Raw genomic sequence first — 19,232 nt, 5'->3', positions numbered from 1 at the left:
TGGCTGGCTCTCATTATGATGTTGCACCTCTAGTCAAATAAAATCAGACGATACTGTCAAAAAGTAGTAGTATCAAATATTTTTAATAAGAGATATTTTAGATATGCCACACGACATTTCTGAAACATAGAGATTATAGTCTCGTTATATTCTAAGTTTAATACCAGACAATTCATATCCAATACTGTTTTCGTGTACAATGTCACTTGCCTTTATGAAGGAAACAGCCCTGAGCGTAGTTTGATGTCAAACCAGCATACTTTTAGTTTGATCAGCAAGTCAAAACCTGTTGGCATTTGAAATATTATAATAATAATCAGCTTTATTGCATCTGTAACATATAAATATGTTGCCATGATATGAATAATACATAAAGAGACATTACTGAAAAGCATAACTTGACAATGAAACAACAAAAATATCCCCCAGAACATGTTGCAATTAGAATCTAATCCTAGGAATTTTCAATGGCATTATTCTGTGTTGTCAAAAATGTGTCGTACAGGGGTTATTCAGATAACATAATCTCTAAGTGGCAGCTTGATACAGCCTAAAAGCTGTGGAAAATTAAACATGTGCCTCCAAAACATAATTGTTCATTTGGTGGAAGATTATAAGCTTATAACAAGACAACTTGCATTCATATGTATGGGTATGCATCTGTTTTATCAAGGGTTATAGCTGTGTTTCAGTTGATCATGAACAATTATGATTTAGTTTGGATCGTGCATGTTGACAAAGTCATTGGTTGAGAGACAACACACTCTATCAGACAGTCTCAGTTCATCTTCAAAAGAGCAATGCAAGTAGTTTCACTTCCTTTGATTTTATTAAAATATCAAGTTTTCTAAGGCAAATGTGTTATTAACGAGGTATGCATATTATTATTATGTAATATAATTTATCATAATTTTACAATTTTAGCACTTGCAGACTTTTTGTTTTAAATTCAGGAAAGGGAGAGAAAAAGAATGAGGGTTGATGTCTAACACTAGGTCATATTTATCATATGCTCCAAGTATCCAATTATAGATAGATATTCAGACATTGAGATTTTTTGTCCTCAATGTCCTTTTGATTATTCATCATTAATGAAAGATGTAATGTGGAATTGCCAGCTTCGTCAATGAATCATATTGACACTTTAACAGTCAAATTTTTGGCTGATCCATAGCTGGTAGGAAGGTGTAACACCTTGTGCTATTGGCTATGGGATCTGTTCACCTTTTAAACAAAGTGGCAGATTGGTCCAATGCTACAACCGTAACTGGACCAATCGAAGACAACTATGTGAGGGAACTGTGAGTAGCCCGACTAACTTTCAGTAAAGTTGGCGGCAACTTTTACGCTTGGGTTGATCTGGCAAGTATAGATGTTTTGATTGTTTTGGAGGTCAACTCAAGGACACCTGTGCATTTTTATCAATTCAACTAAAAGATTAGTCTATTTTGACTGTTACAGAGTTACAATAACAACATGACCCCTGAGCCACATGTATAAACACTGAAAACACAGTGCTGCAATCTCACAGATCAAAGTGTAGATAATTCATGACAGTATAGACACGTACCTTGATATGCTGCTGTGGCTATGTTATTTTACTTGCTTATTATTTCGTAATAAAAATATATTGTTTTTCTTCCAAACAGAGTTTCTATCATTGTAGTTTGACTACTTTAACTACCATTGGTTCCTACAAATTATTTTTAGTTCTGTGTCAATGTGCAATCTTCATAAGTAACATTCAGGATAAAAATATCATTTTGGACAGCTTTCCATGAGAAGTGGTGTGGTTTTAAAGTCTGTGCTTCTGCCGTTATCATACCCTTGTTGAGGGCTGATATTGTGTAGGCGTTTTTTTCGGCGACCACTCTCCTTCAACTGAGAAACAGGAACAAATACATGCTCGATTCATGCATTGCACGTAATGCGAAGATTCCTTATCCCTTTTCCTGCCAAGTCGGTGAAAATCCGCTTGAAATTCGGTGTAGCCAGAATCTAAGCACTGGTGACCGTTATTCTCCCACCCGGGTGGAAATCGGCCCTTTTTGGGTACCCCTTTCCTGCCAAGTCGACGGCACTACGTTTTGCTATCCCCTGTGCGTTTAGGGGTCATCCGAGGAGAGGTTTTCTGACAAGGAACGCCTTTTCCCCTCGAAATGGGTTCGCAGGGAGTCGATAGACAGGGAAAGGTGCAGAAACCTGTCCGCCAGTCCCCCACACCCGAGGGGGGCTGGTTTTTTTTTAACCGCTTTTTAGCGGACTTGGCAGGATAGCATGGTGACGTTTTCTGGCGGAGTTGGACGTACTTGGCTGCCTGGCACTATAGAGATTGCTGCCGAACTTGACCAACTCGGCAATGCTAATCTAGAAGGCTACCTCTTGCAAACGACTTGGCAGATATGCCGATGGTGCGAGACGAAAGTCACTTATTCAGTTGTGCGTGACTGAAAATGAGAACGTATTTTTGACGGGACGGCTCGACTTGTTCCTCCGATGGAACGGATATGAACGACTCGGAAATACCATTACAAACTGGTGTCCGACGTACTAAGCTGGGCTTCAGCTCTGCAAGTTCAAGCCAGGCAACGTCCTTCACCGCCTTGGCCGTGCCATTCAATGGACGTAGCTTTGGATTTTTATTTATTCCATCGTCCGAAGTATTGGCTCTGGTTTGCAGGCAAACATATCCTCTTGCCGACGCATTAGTAACTACGTACGCTGTTTGCGTACAGAGAATTCAAAAGGTGACATAAGGTCAATATGCTATGGGATACCGCCTGCAGTTAGCAGGGACTGCTTTTGTTATGCAAACCAGCTAGCAGTACAATATGGCTGCCAGGCATGTGGACACGTCGATGGCTAGAACAATGGAAGCATATTGCGTTGCACCCGTGCATCGCAAAAGTGAACTGAAGACTTGGGTGTAGTGACTGGTTATCACTGGTTAGCTGCAGCCTAAGCCATGTCGGTACAAACCCGTACCTGACTGAGGACCACTCGATTAAGTCAGTAATGAACGGTAACACTCGTAAGCCAACTCCCAACTGAGCTGGCTAAACTACGTGGAGCTGTGCTTCAATGGCTCAGCCATGTCGTTAATACAATGGCAAAAACGTAGTTTTTGTGCTACACTGCCAAGTCGTTGAAGGTACGTATTCAATTGACCCTACCCTGGGGAAACAGGACAGGTTTGACGGTGCTGCTGCACCCCTAGCACGACCCTCAGGGTCTCTGACTAACAGACGAGTGAGGTGATGTTTGTGCCTAGCGGACGTGCGTAATACTGAAGGAGTTTATTTCCGAAAAAATAAACATGGAACGGCAATAAAATGACGCACTCCCAGGGCAAACAAAGCCGGTGACCTCAATTTTTTTCTGCAGCAACCCTTGAGCTCCTTCCCCTGTCTACGGGCATGTAGAAATTATCGAAGTCTAACACGTATAAGTACGGCTAAAACTACCCTGAAAATGGGCGATTTCTGCCAAAATGCCTGGCAGGATAACATGCAGGAGAGCCAATCTTTTGCAGGCACATATTATGGGGCGGTTTTCTACTGACTTGGGAGGATAACGGACAAGGGCGCTCGGCAGGAAAGGGTTATAGAAGAGCAGTTATCAGTCTAGCTTATTAGAACAAGTTGTTGATGTCACGATGTCACCCTCTGATTGAAATTATCAACAGGATTTCAGATGGTTGATAAGTGTGTATATAGCTTTGTAGAGTTGTGATTTATTTCAGTAAACTGTTAGACACAGAGTTTCTGAGTTAATTAGGTGTGTCTTGTCCTTATTCGTGACCGAATTCTCAAACCCATTGCTTTCAGTAAATGGTAGTTTATCTTTGATTATAGGCTTGACAGAAAAACATCCTCTGTACCGATATATATCGCCAAATGAGAAGATCTTGAAAATTCTGAATTTTAACCAGTATATTGCATACCGCCATCTGTTAAGAGTCAGTGAAGTCTACACAAATTTGCTGTGTTTTACCATGGGCTAGAAATGTTTCTAGCACTATGGTTATACTTTGGCATAAAGTTGAATGAATCAGTGGCCAAATGCCTACTAATGGTGTATATACCCTAGTTCTGTCTTGCTCCAGGGAGAACTTAGGTGGTATTTTACTGTGAGTAAACTTAGACACACCCCCATGACATACATTAGGAAGTTTTAAAAAGTTATGTTCAAGAGTAATGAATAAACAGACTGACGGCACGTAGTACACGTATGCCACTGAGTATTGTTGTTGACACAAGCCATATATTACCTGTACGTTCCACACTGCTGCAATCTGAAGCATTCATCATTTTAGCCTCAGAATCAAACAAGATATCAAAGCTGTCGTAAACAGTGACTGTACAATGTCTGTCAGTCCTTGCTTGGTACCAGGTGGTTTACGCACTTTTTGTGTTGTGTTGAAAGTCAGTTATGTGCATTCACATGTTTGCATGAACGTAATAATGGACCCTGAGCAAACACTACAATTGCTGTCCTTCACCGTGGTAACGGCGCAGATCTATCATCAGTGACCTGAGCTCTGTTCTCTGCTGGACAGCTGAATGAATGTACATGAATGAACATTGTGACCAACAGCCCCATTGAATGGTCAGCATAGCCTTTGTACCCTCAGCAGTTCACCTATAAATCATCATTGATAAAGAGAGATAGGAACCTCAAAACTCGTAAACTATCAATACCAGGTGATATGACAGGTCAGACTGCCCAAACGACCTTCACGTACTAAAGTTGGCATGTTCAACCTTTTTGACGAAAATATATTCCTCAATCGGTGGTAGTAATCAAGTTGTTATTATTTCTTATTGATTTTTCTCATTGTACATGTCATTCTCCACACAAGATATTTATTGTTCATCTCGTATCAGACCATACTTTAGACAATTGAATTTCCATCACCTTTGAAAGTCCTATAAAAACAATGAGGTAATTTTTCAAAAGCAGGTCGTCAAATATTGACAATGTTCGTTGATGTAAGACATATCCCAGTAAGTTCTTTCTGTGAACTGTAATGTTCTGTATGCTTCCTTGATAGCAATGCACATGCTATATGAGGACAGACAACACAAAATGGCTGTATCACCATGCCTGACATTAACGGTCAGCAGTGCTGCATGACTCGTATGCACCATTGCAGGGCACACTTACAGTAGTTAGTTTCAGGGATGTAGAAAATGTTAGGTACAGGTTGCAGAAATAAAAGTATAGGTGGTTACAAGTAGTGTGTAAGGGCATTAAAGGTATACAGTCACCTGTTATCTAAATATGCCCATACATGTATATGGTCAAAGGGGCGTTCCATGATATTCAAAATGCCCATGTGAGGGCGCTGTTTTTAAAAAGCCGCCACCCACTTAAAATCTGTGATTGATTGGATTTTCTCTTTCCATGGTAACTGTGGCAAAATTGGAACAGGTGACAGTATACCTTTAAGTTTGTGCAAAATGTTCTGATTTATTACTTAACTACCGTAGTAATCTTCACAGCCAGCAACTTTTAGCTGGCATCTGGCTGTTTTTGCTGGCTGCCGGCTATTTTCTACATCCCAGAGTTTATGCATGTATCATCCAACCGTGACATTGCGTCAGGAACACAGCAAACAATGGAAGAATCACATCTTTTGTTAAAAAGTGTGACAAGTGATTTTCAAAGGGAAGGAGAATATAGAGATAATAACTACAGTCTGCGTAACATCTAAATGAGAAAATATCCTGCTAAAATTGGATTATTTGAAATAAATATAATACCAGCTGTCAGCGATTCCATGTTATGTTTTTAACGCGTTGATAGAAAATGCATTATGTCATGTGGAAACTGAAAAACACAAAAGTCAGACAGAAAAAAAATAAATTTGTGTATCTGTTGCCATGGCAGCAGGCTTCTTTCTTTCTTTAGGTAAACAACATGCAAAAGTACATATATGTATATATTGTCAGTTCCGTGATAATAGCATAATGAGGTTGTAGGTAGCAGTGAGTGGATAAGTACATTTAAGTCTCAGTATGATAAGAAAAATTGGTATTCCTGTCTTATTTTGCGCAGAAATGTACCAGGCACTTTGAATTTGTACAGCTCACATTGCCCTATGAGTAGATTTTAACCTTGAAATAAATAGGACTTAAGACTGAAGCATTGTCACATATCCCTGCAATGTAGATTTGTGTATGAATGTTCCTCTACATATGAGGGCAAAAGTGGGTCGCTAATCAGGCACTGAAATTGCACAATGATTGTTATAAAAAAAATTGCGGAGTCAGCATTTTCAATCCTACTAGTTATGTTTCACAGTGAAAATAAGATGTAGTGTATTTCCGTTCCTGACACCGACATGACACTACTTTTTGAATGTACGTTCTCAAAATGGCTTGTCAAAAGAGTTTTGTGAAACGTGCGAGAAAATGATAGGGTTGTCATTTTCTGACGAGTTTAACAAAAACACTCGGCTCGAGAAAATGAAGTGAAACTTACATGTACACGTACATGACAACATTACAATGGCATTTCCTTGCACCGCCACATGCAACTCTGTGGTGGGTAAGTCTTCTTCCTCAAAATGGGAAGAGTTGAACAATCAGTAAATCTGTGCACAGTTGACTTACATCTCCGAAATAAAGTCAAACCTGTTCTAGTGGTCGCCCTTACGGAGTGATCACCTACTTAGGTAGTAGTCACTTAGTGGCAGTCCCATAACATTTCACATGTTAAGGCCCTACACCGACCATGCCACCTCTCTTATAAATGTGGTCAGGCCTCATGCAATTGTACCAGTGTGTCATGCATGGTCAGCATGTATATATTTGACTCTAAATGATAGCCTCTGTCAAACAATGCTCAGACTGGAAAGCAAGAAATGAATGTATTTATCGCATTTTATATCTGCATTACAAGATTGCTTTCAGAATTTTAATGGATGTATTATGATTTTCAACAAATTCATGTTTTGGAATTTTATTATGACTGCTATCTTTTCTGAAATCCACCACTCTACCCATCACCTACGTCCAAAGTAGTGCCGCACCCACCCTCTTAAGAGAGACCGCCTCCAAAATAGTGGTCACTTTTTCTCGGTCCTGTGTGTGACCACTATACATGTAGGTTTGACTGGATATGTAATATAGATATATTGCAGATGATATGCTTGTCTTTGGAGAAGTGAACAGATATTGAAGATCAAGATCAATATTAAGATGTGTGAAATAGAGCTACAAGGTGCCCTGACCATTTATTTTGTATTCCTGGTGTGAACAGCATGGAAATATCACCTCCCTTGAGCCTTGCCTCAGAAACTGAATAGGGACAATAATTCACACTTCCTGTACTGTTATACTCACAGGTACACTCTATCATTCTAGGTTTAAAACCCTAACTTGTAGAGTTGCGTTTCCAAATCAGGGGAAGTTGCTCTATAAACGTTTATGGCTCAACATGTAATAAATATCAATGAAATCTGTGAACATGTTACTTCTAAGCAATATTTTTGTATCTTCTCTGACGATAGGCAATACATGCAGACAATGGAAATGCAATGGAAGATCTGTCATGTATTAGTCCATGACCAAAATGTATAAAGACAGCTAGATTAGATCTAAAATTGCATTTCTGTCAATCATGGAATTAAAGTTTTCTTGGCATACATCTCACAGCAGTTACCAATATCTTTTATATTATTATGCTGTAAAACTGTATCAATACATGTGTGTATAGCTGTTTTGTCTCATATTGGTTTCTGAGCCTAAAATTTGCCGCAGAGAAAATTTTCCTCATCTTTAAATCAATAGAATGTATTTGCTCACACATTTTCTTTAATCCACAGTTAATTAAATAGACTGTACATTTTTTAGTCCCCACGGACACCGTCCGGGGGGACTTATAGGTTTGGTCATGTCCGTGCGTGCGTGCGTGCGTGCGTGCGTGCGTGTGTGCGTGCGTCCGTCCGTTCACACAGATATCTCAGAGATGCAAGAAGCGATTTCATTCAAACTTGGTACAAGGATTACTTCATATGTCATACAGATGCACGTCGATTTGTTTTGGGATACTATCCAATATGGCCGCCAGGCGGCCATTTTATTACGATTTTTTCATGTACAGAGCCACAACTCAGACATGTTTTCAACGATTTGATTCAACGTTGGTACAAGGACATTGACCAATTTCATAGATATGCACGTCGATTTGTTTGTGATACAATCCAATATGGCCGCTAGGCGGCCATTTTATTACAATTTTTTCATATACAGAGGCATAACTCAGGCATATCTCAACCGATTTTATTCAAAGTTGGTACAAGGACATTGACCAATGTCATAGATATGCACGTCAATTGTTTTATGATACGATCCAATATGGCTGCTGTGTGGCCATTTTGTTAAATTTTTTCATATACTTTTTTCATATAATTTTTTCATATACTCACGCATATCTCACCTATTTTATTCAAAGTTGGTACAAGGACATTGGCCTATGTCATACATATGTAAGTCGTTTTTTATGTGATACAATCCAATATGGTCGCTAGGCAGCCATTTTATTACGATGTTTTCATGTACAGAGCCATAACTCAGACATATTTCCACCAGTATCATTCAAAGTTGACATTGACCTATTTCATACATATGCTCGTCAATTTGTTTCACGTCATGTAGCAGTAACATGTCAATTATTGAAGTTTTGTAAGTAGGCTGATATGTCAAGAAATATGTACTGCATCAAATTCATGAAACTTTATACAGATGTTAACCAATGTTAAGCTCACATTGCTTTAACATTAAAAAAGACATTTATCAGTGTAATTTTAATTAATTTGTAATTGCATAAGTAATGAACTTTCCTAATTAGGGTGATATAGCCACAAATTATACGTCAAATGTGATAAAACTTGTACAGATGTTGATCTCATAGTGTTGTAAATACTGCATCAAACTTTATGAAATATGTACCAGTGATAATCTGTTAAGTGCTAGAATTGTATGCAAAATGTTTTGCAACATCCTGTTGATTAATTCCTAGTTGACTCATTTTATGAACTTTAGGATGGTGGCCTACATTGGTTTTATGTTTTCATCAGCATGGAACTCACTCTTGGCCATTGAGCGCCATCTGTATCAAAGTATTTTTATCACAGACCTAATTAATGAAGAGGACTCTATCCTCTCTGAGGACATGTAATCAAAGTACCCATTATTAACAAGTGGGGACTGTGTCATCAACGATGACTTGTTGAATGGAAGTTCATGACTTCATGACAGTACTGTACAATCATGTTATCTGTGTGGATATACCTGCATTACAGTGTTTGCCTGAACCGCTAGCTTTCTATGTTCAATTTTACATTAACGTTGCAAAATTTGATGAGTTCAACTCCGAGCTTTAACCGAGGCCAGCCATAACTGTTATAGACAGACAGGCAAATTGAGTAGCATTCTGTGCCAAATTTGATCATTTCATCTCGTACTGAATCTGATTTAAACCATAGAGTGGATATTATGGCATTTCTATTGTGCGTCTATCGCCTTCAATTATAGGCAGGCCTAGGTTTTACTCTGAGTCAGAGATGTTTATAGGAATTGGCAGGTCTGACTAGACTTCTGGAAGTTTTAAGATGTATACTGCCATTTACTTTTTTCAATTAACAAAATTTTGGAATGGTGATATGTTACACGTTGTATAATATGCATACATGAAATATGCTACAGAGACAGACACCCGAAAGTTTGCACATAGTTTACTGTGAAAATGAATTTTTAATCTCACTGGGCTTTCACCTCATATCCTGTCAAGTTGATGTAAGGCTTGTCTGTGCTTTCGCTTAATTTTACAGTTTGCGTATCATTTCTATATGCAAAGTGGCTCAACTTTGAACTCTGCACTTTCAACAGTCATGTCAATATTCCTGTACGTTTTGAAATTGGGAGGGCCTGAATCTCAAAATGTCTACTATGATATATTGAAATCTGAAAAATAAACCAGGAGTGAAGGTCCTCAATATACAGGTACAGGTACTGTTCCAGCTTTATTACTACAACCTTGATTTTGTTTTACATTCCTTGGTTGTTGATATGAAATATGTCCTGGAAGGGAAAATGGCTCCCAAAAGCTAAGGTAGAGAGAGTTTTGCATTAAGTTGGTCTGGATGGGAAAAAAATCAACATGCATTGAACAGTGGACCCATAGGAAGCAATTATCAAAGACCATTGAAGGGACAGTAGTGGTAACTCTAGATGATTTTATCACTTTCATTGTGTCCAAGAAGTTTGTTTTGTTTCAGTTCCGTTATGTACGTGGAAGTACAGAATATTCAGATAGCCTTGCCAATGCAACATATTGTGTAGTATAGAAAATGTACATCAACAATAGGGTTTGTGTAATGATACTTTTGATCAGAAGCTTGTTAGGTATATATAAGCATGCCATCAGTGTGTCATTGGATCCTCAGCTGCATCAAGTTTACCTTGAAATATGTGATGCCATCTTAGATATAATAGATAGATATCTTTCCACAGAAAGGTACATGTAGTCTGGACGAGTCCTATTGGATTGAAATTTGTGAGCAGTCGAGTCACCATCCTTAGTGTCTGGTTTAATTGGATTGGCTTGACATCATCTAATGAAGCGTCTTAATGCAATGGGCCATGGCGATGTTGTCATCCATGGACAAAACCAAATGATGAAAGCTTAATTCAGAATGGAGACTGCAAAGTTGAATGCTAACAAGACACTGTAAATTAGCGATGCTGTGTTGAACGGAATGAGAATTACAGAGTATTGCAGAGTCTGATTTGGCAAACCGGTATCCCGGACCGTCATGAATAGATTCCTCTCTGTGAGTTAAGTGCATCTTGTGTGAAAATCTATCAGTCCCACTGTAATTCTCTTCCACTCAGTGATGATGCCCTCTCTGCATAGCAGCCTGGTTTGTGTAATGAACTCCTTATATAAATACAAAGCAACGCCACACTTTTGATATTCTATATGTATAGTGCAATGACCACTTGATAATCAGCTCTGAACGTCAATTTGTATGAAAATATATCCAAGGCCTATCTATCTATTCATACCATTTTATGTACAGTCCTATTTACACATCTTTTTTATGCTTGCATCTCTTTCCGTTTTTAAGAATTCATTTTCTATTTAAGAAATATAATTACATGTATGAAAGACATTTAGTGGCATTTTGAATGACACTTTGAGGCAAAAAACATGGCTTTTCATGATTTCATTTAGGATTAATAAATTCAGGCAATTATGATTTCATGATGGCTGTAACATTATACCTACGAATGTTCCAAAAATATGGCTGTCGGTTTTCAGGCTGGAATAAGAAGTCATAAATCATAGTCGTATACGATGGATTTGCTATTGCACCCGGGGTAATGGCTGAGATGTGAAGCGTAATTCAAAATTCAACACAATGGCATTCTGTGTTTCCTGTATAAGGATAACCCCAAAATATGTCAAGCAGGAGTTACCTTGCATAAAGAGATGACAAGGCAAGATGATACTGTCGTGTTGTATAAGGTTATATATTACTTCTTAAAGAGGCACTCCCACTTGGTAACATTTTTAAAACACATTTTTTTAATGCCAACGGTCGATATTTGACGTGGCGATTCTGCACGGATCGCGAGATGTTGATAAAAACATGTCATTTCCCGAGCGTATTTTTCACATCCCGAAGTTTTACGATCGTTTCTGGTTATGACCCGAAATCCCACGAAAGTGTGTTGTTGTGCTGATTGACGATATTCCAAGGAGTCCAAAAACGTTCGAATGACGCAATTAATTTACCTCCTACTGCGATGACTTTATATACATCATTATCAATGCCTTTACCTCTGGTAATTCTTTTTTAAAACTTCTCCTTAGTTTTTGTCGTTTTCATTATTCTCAATCAGTTGTATTAAATTTTTAAACAATACCACATAGATATCAGTTTTTACGTGTAAAATATTAGTTGCCTCTGATGACTACATTTTGTCGTCTGCCACACAGTTACGCATGGTTCGATACATAGCAGCGGCCATGTGTGGTATGCGCGCATACCACGCGGCGGCCACTATGCATACTATGTATCAACCGCACCTATCTGTGCTAGTCACCTATGCGAATTCTGGTGGAATCAGCAAATTTTGTTTTTCATTTTTTTGCCGAGTCAGTAGGATTCGGCTTTCTCCCATAGGACATGACCGCTCACCGACGCGAGTGGTACTGCTGTGGCGTACAGCAGCGTCAGCGTAGACTCGTACTCCATAGCTTAGTTGACAATGGCCCCAGTGCCGAACTTTCTATATTCGGAAGCTGAATTCAGGTGGGCCACTGGAATTCAAACTTTAACTTTTTTGAGGACATGTTTTTATCGATATCTCTCGATCCGCGCGCAGTCGCCATGTCAAATATCCACCGTTGGCATAAAAAAAAATGTGTTTTAAAAATGTTACCAAGTGGGAGTGCCTCTTTAAAGCTGTCTAGAGTTACATCTAGGTGTTTGGGATCTCTCTTTCTAGCACAGGTTTCAAAGTAGACTTGGGACCTGCCTGTTGCATCAAGCAGATCTTTATCAGTGAAATCAGTGTGCCTTATCCAATCAGCGTTCCTGCTGTTCCGTTGTCTTGCTGTTCACTTGCAGTTCATGGTTATGGTCACATATCAGAAATAAATCTTGTAAAGATACACAATCGACACATAGTACTCTAGCTTCATTTTTTTTGGACGAGACAAATGTGGGGATGTTTAAAATTTTAACAAATAGTCGGCTATGTTCATATATTGGGAGCCAGGGAAATGGGATGTTCACACATGGATGGGAATGTACATGCATTTGATATGACAATAGCAGGTTAATATAATGGAATAGCTTGTCAATAGGGCTTGTTTTTTCTCATTAATATGCAAAAATAAATATATCATGTAATATGACATTTTATTAATAGACAAAAATGCACTTATTAGGCAACTGCCAATGTTAGGATGAACATTTGAAAGACATACTAACGACTTGGACTACAAGAATCTAGAATAGCCATGTGTGCAACACTGAGAAAATGTGTGCACATTTCTAGCAGCAGTGTCTGATGTTGTGCGAGTGTGGCTATATTTAGTAACAAACCTACAACCATGAACTGGTGCTCGGCTAAAAATGCACATTATTTCACAGAAAAAGATTTGGTAGACCTGGAGCAGAGTAACTGCTTGAGATGACTGTCAATATTGTGTGGTCTATGTTTTTCATAACAGTGCCTAATGTCATTTCATCAATACTGGTATATGTACCCGTCGTCATAAGGTTTTGGATATTTCAGAGAAATTTGTGCTGTTCAGGTTTTGAGGAAAATAAATGCCAAAAGCGAAACAAATATTTAGGTAACTTCATTCTTCGCTTCTGGCAGAAGGAATAATTTGCAGCAAATCTCTGATTACGCAAATAAAAGATGTATGTTTTCGTACATGTGTGGATATCAAGGATTCATGAAGAGGGCAGAGTCCCTCGGCACGGAAGGGAAGTACAATCCATGATATGGCATCAACAAAACAGAACAGACAGACACCGCATTTGACTTTAAAAAGGTTTGTTGATGCCCAGGGGTAAAACTAGCAGTGAAGAATGCAGGGATTTACGGTAGAATGTCAGAATATAGGAGATTAATTTCAAGGCATTAAATCTATTCCCCGGCAGGCCTGCTGTGATACATAATGTATGTAATATGTGATAAAGAAATGTTGTCCATGCATGGGGATTTGCAAATTTTCTTAAAGATGACTGTTTGATAAGCAGCCATGGTTTTACATGTACCATTTACAGCCAGTGTTCAACTTGAGGATGAGGAAGGGACTTGCTTGGAGACAGATCAGACAAAAAGGCGATTTTTGTCATTGGAACACCCCTTGTACTGAAATATCATTGTACTGAAATATCATTTATACCAGCAGCAACCAATTTCTCATCCTGTTAATACCAGAGTGTGGATATTGTTCTGAATAGCATCCTTGCAATAACAATATCTTCATATGATCTGAAATAAATAGTAACAAACAACAAAATTCTTTCTTCTAACGTTTACTCAACTCTATGATTATGTTCTTGTTAACAGATACAGCATTTACCAAATTCTTAAGTCATCCAGACATGGCCCACATAGTTACCAAGATGTGTTTTGTGCACATAAATGCTCCGGGTCAGGAACCAGACGCCGGCTCGCTACCCGATGAGTAAGTTCCACTTTGTCTGATTCACTTCATGTATATAACCATATTTAGAATTTAGCTGAACTTTGTACATGTAACTGCATTTAGATATCCTGTATTTCTGTGTCGTCTTTTGATGTTATTGCCTTGGTTTCCTAACTCTGGTACCATAATTAGCAGACTGTGAGACCCCAGAAGATATAAATATGCACTACATCTCACTGATGTAAATTGTGATTCATTCGCCCATCCTTATTTGCTGATAGTTGATTAGAATCTACAGGGGTACATTGAAGATGTAACCATTGACATTCTGGTAGAATCATTCTGATGAAAAAAATAAGAACAGTGATATTTGGGAACAGTTGAAAGAGATGAAATGCTATTTGTATTCTTTACTGAGATAAGACCAGACCACATACATCAAAAACATTTTCAATTGATGTGCTTGCATAATATTATGTTATGTGTGCTCACTTTAGTGGTATTTCATTTTATGTGATACTACATCACTTTATCATCTGTATCAGTGCATGATAATTTATTCCATGGATGGATCTGTTTGTTTCTGTCTGTGATACTTCTGCAACAAACCCATGAGAATAGTGGAACATATGTGGCTTGCAAGATAGAATCTGTTCACTGGCATATCGGTAGAGAAAAGTTATCACGGCGCTGTCTCCGTCAGTGAAATAAATTAATTGATGAAATCAACTGTAAAGATATGAAATGTAAAGTAGATATTTACATCCATAGATGTATCCATTACAAAGTCATTTGACTTGAAATGACAAGAATGGCGTGATGTGTTAGTGACAAATTCCATTCACTTTATTAGAGCAGAATGTGTCTTAACATTGAAGAAATGAAGATTTCTGAAATAACTAGCCTTATAAAGATATATGTAAACTATTTCATAATGCAAAAGCACACATTGTCTTAGGAAGAATTTCACATACTGTTGGCACCTTCCATGAATTGAAAGTGACTTCTTTGGAGACTGACCCTACAATTTCACATCTTTATTGTGAGCATGTACAGTGACTGTGATTTGAAGGTAGAACACACCTCACGGACAGATATTTGGACTCTGAACTTTTGTCAATACTTTCCTGGTCTACTGCTCATGGGGTGCATTTTAAAGCTCTTGGAGTAAGGAAAATTTTCACCATCTCAGTTTTTTGAAAATCAAAAATTTTGTTTCTCCTTAACACAGGGATGGCGGCCATTTTGAAATTCAAATATCAGTAAACGTTAGATGATTTGTTTCTATAGTACATGCACCAGACTTTGTGCGGTGACCCCAGATTTCTATTCTTGATTTGGTAAGAGAATGTTTTAAAGTTTCATTGAGGAAAGTTTGAGCAAAAGTTAAAGCTTTCAAGGCTCACATTCACTACCTTATAATGAATTATGTAAATGAGATTGGGAAAAAATAATCTCTCTACCTCTTTTTTCCCTTCTGTCTAGCCATCAGTATGCGTCAATTGATCACCTGGCTGAAGAAGTGGATCCAGTTCTGAATGCGCTTGGGTAAGACCGACTTTATAGCTATCACTTAGATGGCAGCATTCGGTGATGTTGTATCAATGACGAGTTTCATCCTTACCCCTTGAATGGCCCTACAACTCACCAGTAATCAATATTCGTTCAAGTCAGTTTGTATTCAGACACTTTGAGAGTCTGTCAATTGATTTCCTGATGGTGAATGGTACTTTGTCAACAGAGAAAAAAAAGGATAACATCTTTGAGAGCTCTCGTCATGCTGCCTTTTACATTGAGTACAGTTCAATATGTTTGCTGTCACACTCCTCATGGGATCAGCAAAACTTTCTGTTATTGCCTTTGACAGAATGTTCTGATTGAAATACAGATGTTGAAATATTGTACATGGCTTTGCAGTTTATTGCCACAAAAGACTGTACAATGCATGATTAGGCCAGCAAATTTGATAATGGATATTAGCGTTTGAATGGTGTATTCCAACAATTCTCTGAAATACTTTGTTTTAATATGAATTGAGTATTAGATGCCAAGATTTATTACTTTTAACATATCTACAATAGTTGAATGAATGGTAAATCCTTATCCTGCTAGACAGCATCACTTCCCCATGTTCCGAGTCAGTAAAAAGGTATTGAGCCAAGTCTATACAAATTTTCACCAAGTTGAACTGGGCTTGGTATACTATTGCAGTTTGGTCAACAAAAATCATATTTACAGTATATAGGTATTCATAGGCCTCCAGATATTCAAGTTTTTGTCAAAATACAAACAGTACCTGTTATGCCTCATTTGTTTTAACCAAAGTGACCTGATAATGGCATATGAACTTGGCAAGGTGACAGTGAAAAAATTGTCGTAATTACAAACACTCTAGCTGATAAAGTATAGAATTATGTATTGAGAAACTTCAGTGTTATTGAAATCTGATACTTGCAATGGCAAACTTCTTGACCACTACTTGTCATGACCACTTGAAGTGCTGTGTATATATTTGATTTTTGCCCTCCCCATGTCCGCTAAACTGTAATTACACCACTCATTCAAACCCCATGGTTCAAGCAAGTGTGTGTGTGTGTGTGTGTGTGTGCATATATATATATATATATATATATATATATATATATATATATATATATATATATATATATATATATATATACATATATAAATATTTATGTATACATATATGAATATATTCATACATATACACGCACATACATATATACGTACATAGATACACACACATACACACACACTGCATTGATATACTGTTGTATTATTGGTACTTGTATTCACTTACAATACAGCTACTGCCACTACAAGTAAGCTTTCTGATTGTAAAACTGGCATGCAGTCTGTCATATTTTCTGTCAGGGTGGCAAATCCTGACAGTATGAAATTGTTAAACTTCTTTCTTTCCCCTTCCAATCGTGTCAAACAGGTTTTCAGAAGATACGGGCATTGTTGGTCTTGGAGAGGGCGCCGGAGCCAGTATTCTACTAAGATACACAGTAAGTCCACACACTGTTTTATCAAGCCAATCCAACCCTGGATCAGCTGCCAAATTTCTCTTTATGAACCAAGGTTGTAGTTGGCACTGAATATCATGTTTAATCTGTTAACTGACTACCTTAACAAGTTACTGTGAGCTTGTGTTATCTGGTCATAGAAGTTACCAAATCGAGTGGGAAGGATGGATTGAGGGAGGGATGGATGGAGGGAGGGAGAGATGGAGGGCTGGATGGATTGAGGGAGGGATGGATGTTTGAAGGGATTGAGGGAAGGATGTATGGATGGATGGAGGTAGGGATGGGAGGGAGGGAGGGAGAGAGAGATGGATGGATTGGTAGATGGGGGAATGGATGGAGGTCTGAATTCATTAAATTTGGAAATGATGCTCAGTTTTACTGCTATTATTTAATTGAATGCGGAAATACAGTTAACTGTTAAGTAGCACTGATGACAGAAACCAGAGAAGCAAATGTAGCCTAATTGAACAATCAGGAAACCTTGTATTCAGGCATCAATGATAATTGTGATTAAGTTACAATGTTATATCATTAAGAAGGACATTGCTCAGAATTTTCTGCCGGGCAAAGCAGTTGAAATTACTGCCCACATCGCCATGTTACAATTATGATGTTGTGCTGCGTAGGTGAAAAATTGCACATGAGTACAAGTCTGCCTGGTTTATAATTATGAGATGAAGACTTCTTAGAGTTTGAAATTCATATATTCTACATCTTGTAAATCATCTTAATATCAGTAATTATTTACCCTAATGGATACCCTCTCAAATCAGTATTTGTAAAGTATACCTACAGCTAAATGAGAAATGTCTTGATTTCCCCAGACATAGCCCACATTCACCTTTGCTTGATCGATTTGTTGTGTGGTTGTATTTCAGATACACAATCCTAGACGTGTGCTGGGTCTGTGCCTCCTAGAGTGTAACGCCAATCCATCTAGCTTCTTGGAATGGAGCCAAGAAAAGGTAAGATTTGAATAAGTGATGCTGGTGCGTAGTTGATGGGAAAAGATTATAATCTGAGATGGAGATGTGAAAGCATGCTTTTTTTTAAAGAGCTGAGATATGTTGATCCTTTTCTTGTTTCTCTGGAAGTATTATCTGTTTACAGTGAGTGCAACACTTGAAGGGGTGACAAACTTGCATTTGTTTGAAAGAGAAACTGAATTATTGTAAAATTTGAATTTTCATCGTCACTGCTGGTTGTCGCTTATACAAGTACCGAAGGCAAAATAAATTAGTGGCAATTTCTTCATAATTGTTTTTTTGATTTCACAGAAAAAAGTAATGTGATATTGCACATGAAGGACCTATCCTCCAAGCGTAATTATATTGAATTGTTAATGTTGTATGGATTCTGGAGGGAATAAAGACTGTCTTGTACTGTGTGATTGTTAGAATTCAATACAGAGGTGGTTCAAAATGATAACATGGTGAAAAAAGGCACTTCAGAAAGCTGTTATTTGCTGTAAGAAAATGGTGCAAAGAATGGTTGTATAAAAAAACAAAAATTGTGGATACCGTTTATAAGTTTAATGTGATACTGTCTCAAAGGACATATATCACAAAAGTCATGCCATTACTTTATTATGACTGACTCTGTACTGAAGACAGGTATCACTTGAACACTCTAATTATGCCAGACTTGTGAGATGAATAAATTACGGTCACTGATGAAAAGCAAATAAACAAACATTGGATGAACATTGCAGATCCTATCAGAGAGAGTGTTTTACTATTTCTGGACTGAAAGCGTTCCTTCATTGCAGGTGGAGCTCACTGATCTGTTGGAAATGACTTTCCATCCTATCCACCTGTACATGATGGGATAATAACCCTTTTGCCATCATGGTTTGGCCCAACTTCATTGTTATCAATTGTGATTGTGGACCTGTATATAGGAAATTCAGGGATGAACAGACTAAAGGTTGTAGGTTGTCACTTTGGAGAGTGTGATTTGAATCCTGTGTAACCATTTGCATACTGCAGCGTTCAG

The 19,232-nt window shown here is 38.0% G+C and overlaps 1 protein-coding gene across 1 annotated transcript in view; it reads left to right on the top strand.

Moving 5' to 3' along the window:
* The window catches only part of LOC139120270 (uncharacterized protein ZK1073.1-like), a 56,768-nt gene that overhangs the window by 27,515 nt on the left and 10,021 nt on the right, over positions 1-19,232 (top strand). The window contains exons 4-7 of the mRNA XM_070684550.1: positions 14,109-14,226; positions 15,673-15,735; positions 17,150-17,219; positions 18,116-18,202. Of these exons, the coding sequence (XP_070540651.1) occupies positions 14,109-14,226; positions 15,673-15,735; positions 17,150-17,219; positions 18,116-18,202 (338 nt within the window). The remainder of the gene's footprint in view (positions 1-14,108; positions 14,227-15,672; positions 15,736-17,149; positions 17,220-18,115; positions 18,203-19,232) is intronic.

The sequence above is a fragment of the Ptychodera flava genome, chromosome 20 (assembly GCF_041260155.1).
Source record: "Ptychodera flava strain L36383 chromosome 20, AS_Pfla_20210202, whole genome shotgun sequence".
Taxonomy (NCBI): Eukaryota; Metazoa; Hemichordata; class Enteropneusta; family Ptychoderidae; genus Ptychodera; species Ptychodera flava.
The sequence above is the reverse complement of the archived record's forward strand: the minus strand, read 5'-3'. Positions and strand labels throughout refer to the sequence as shown.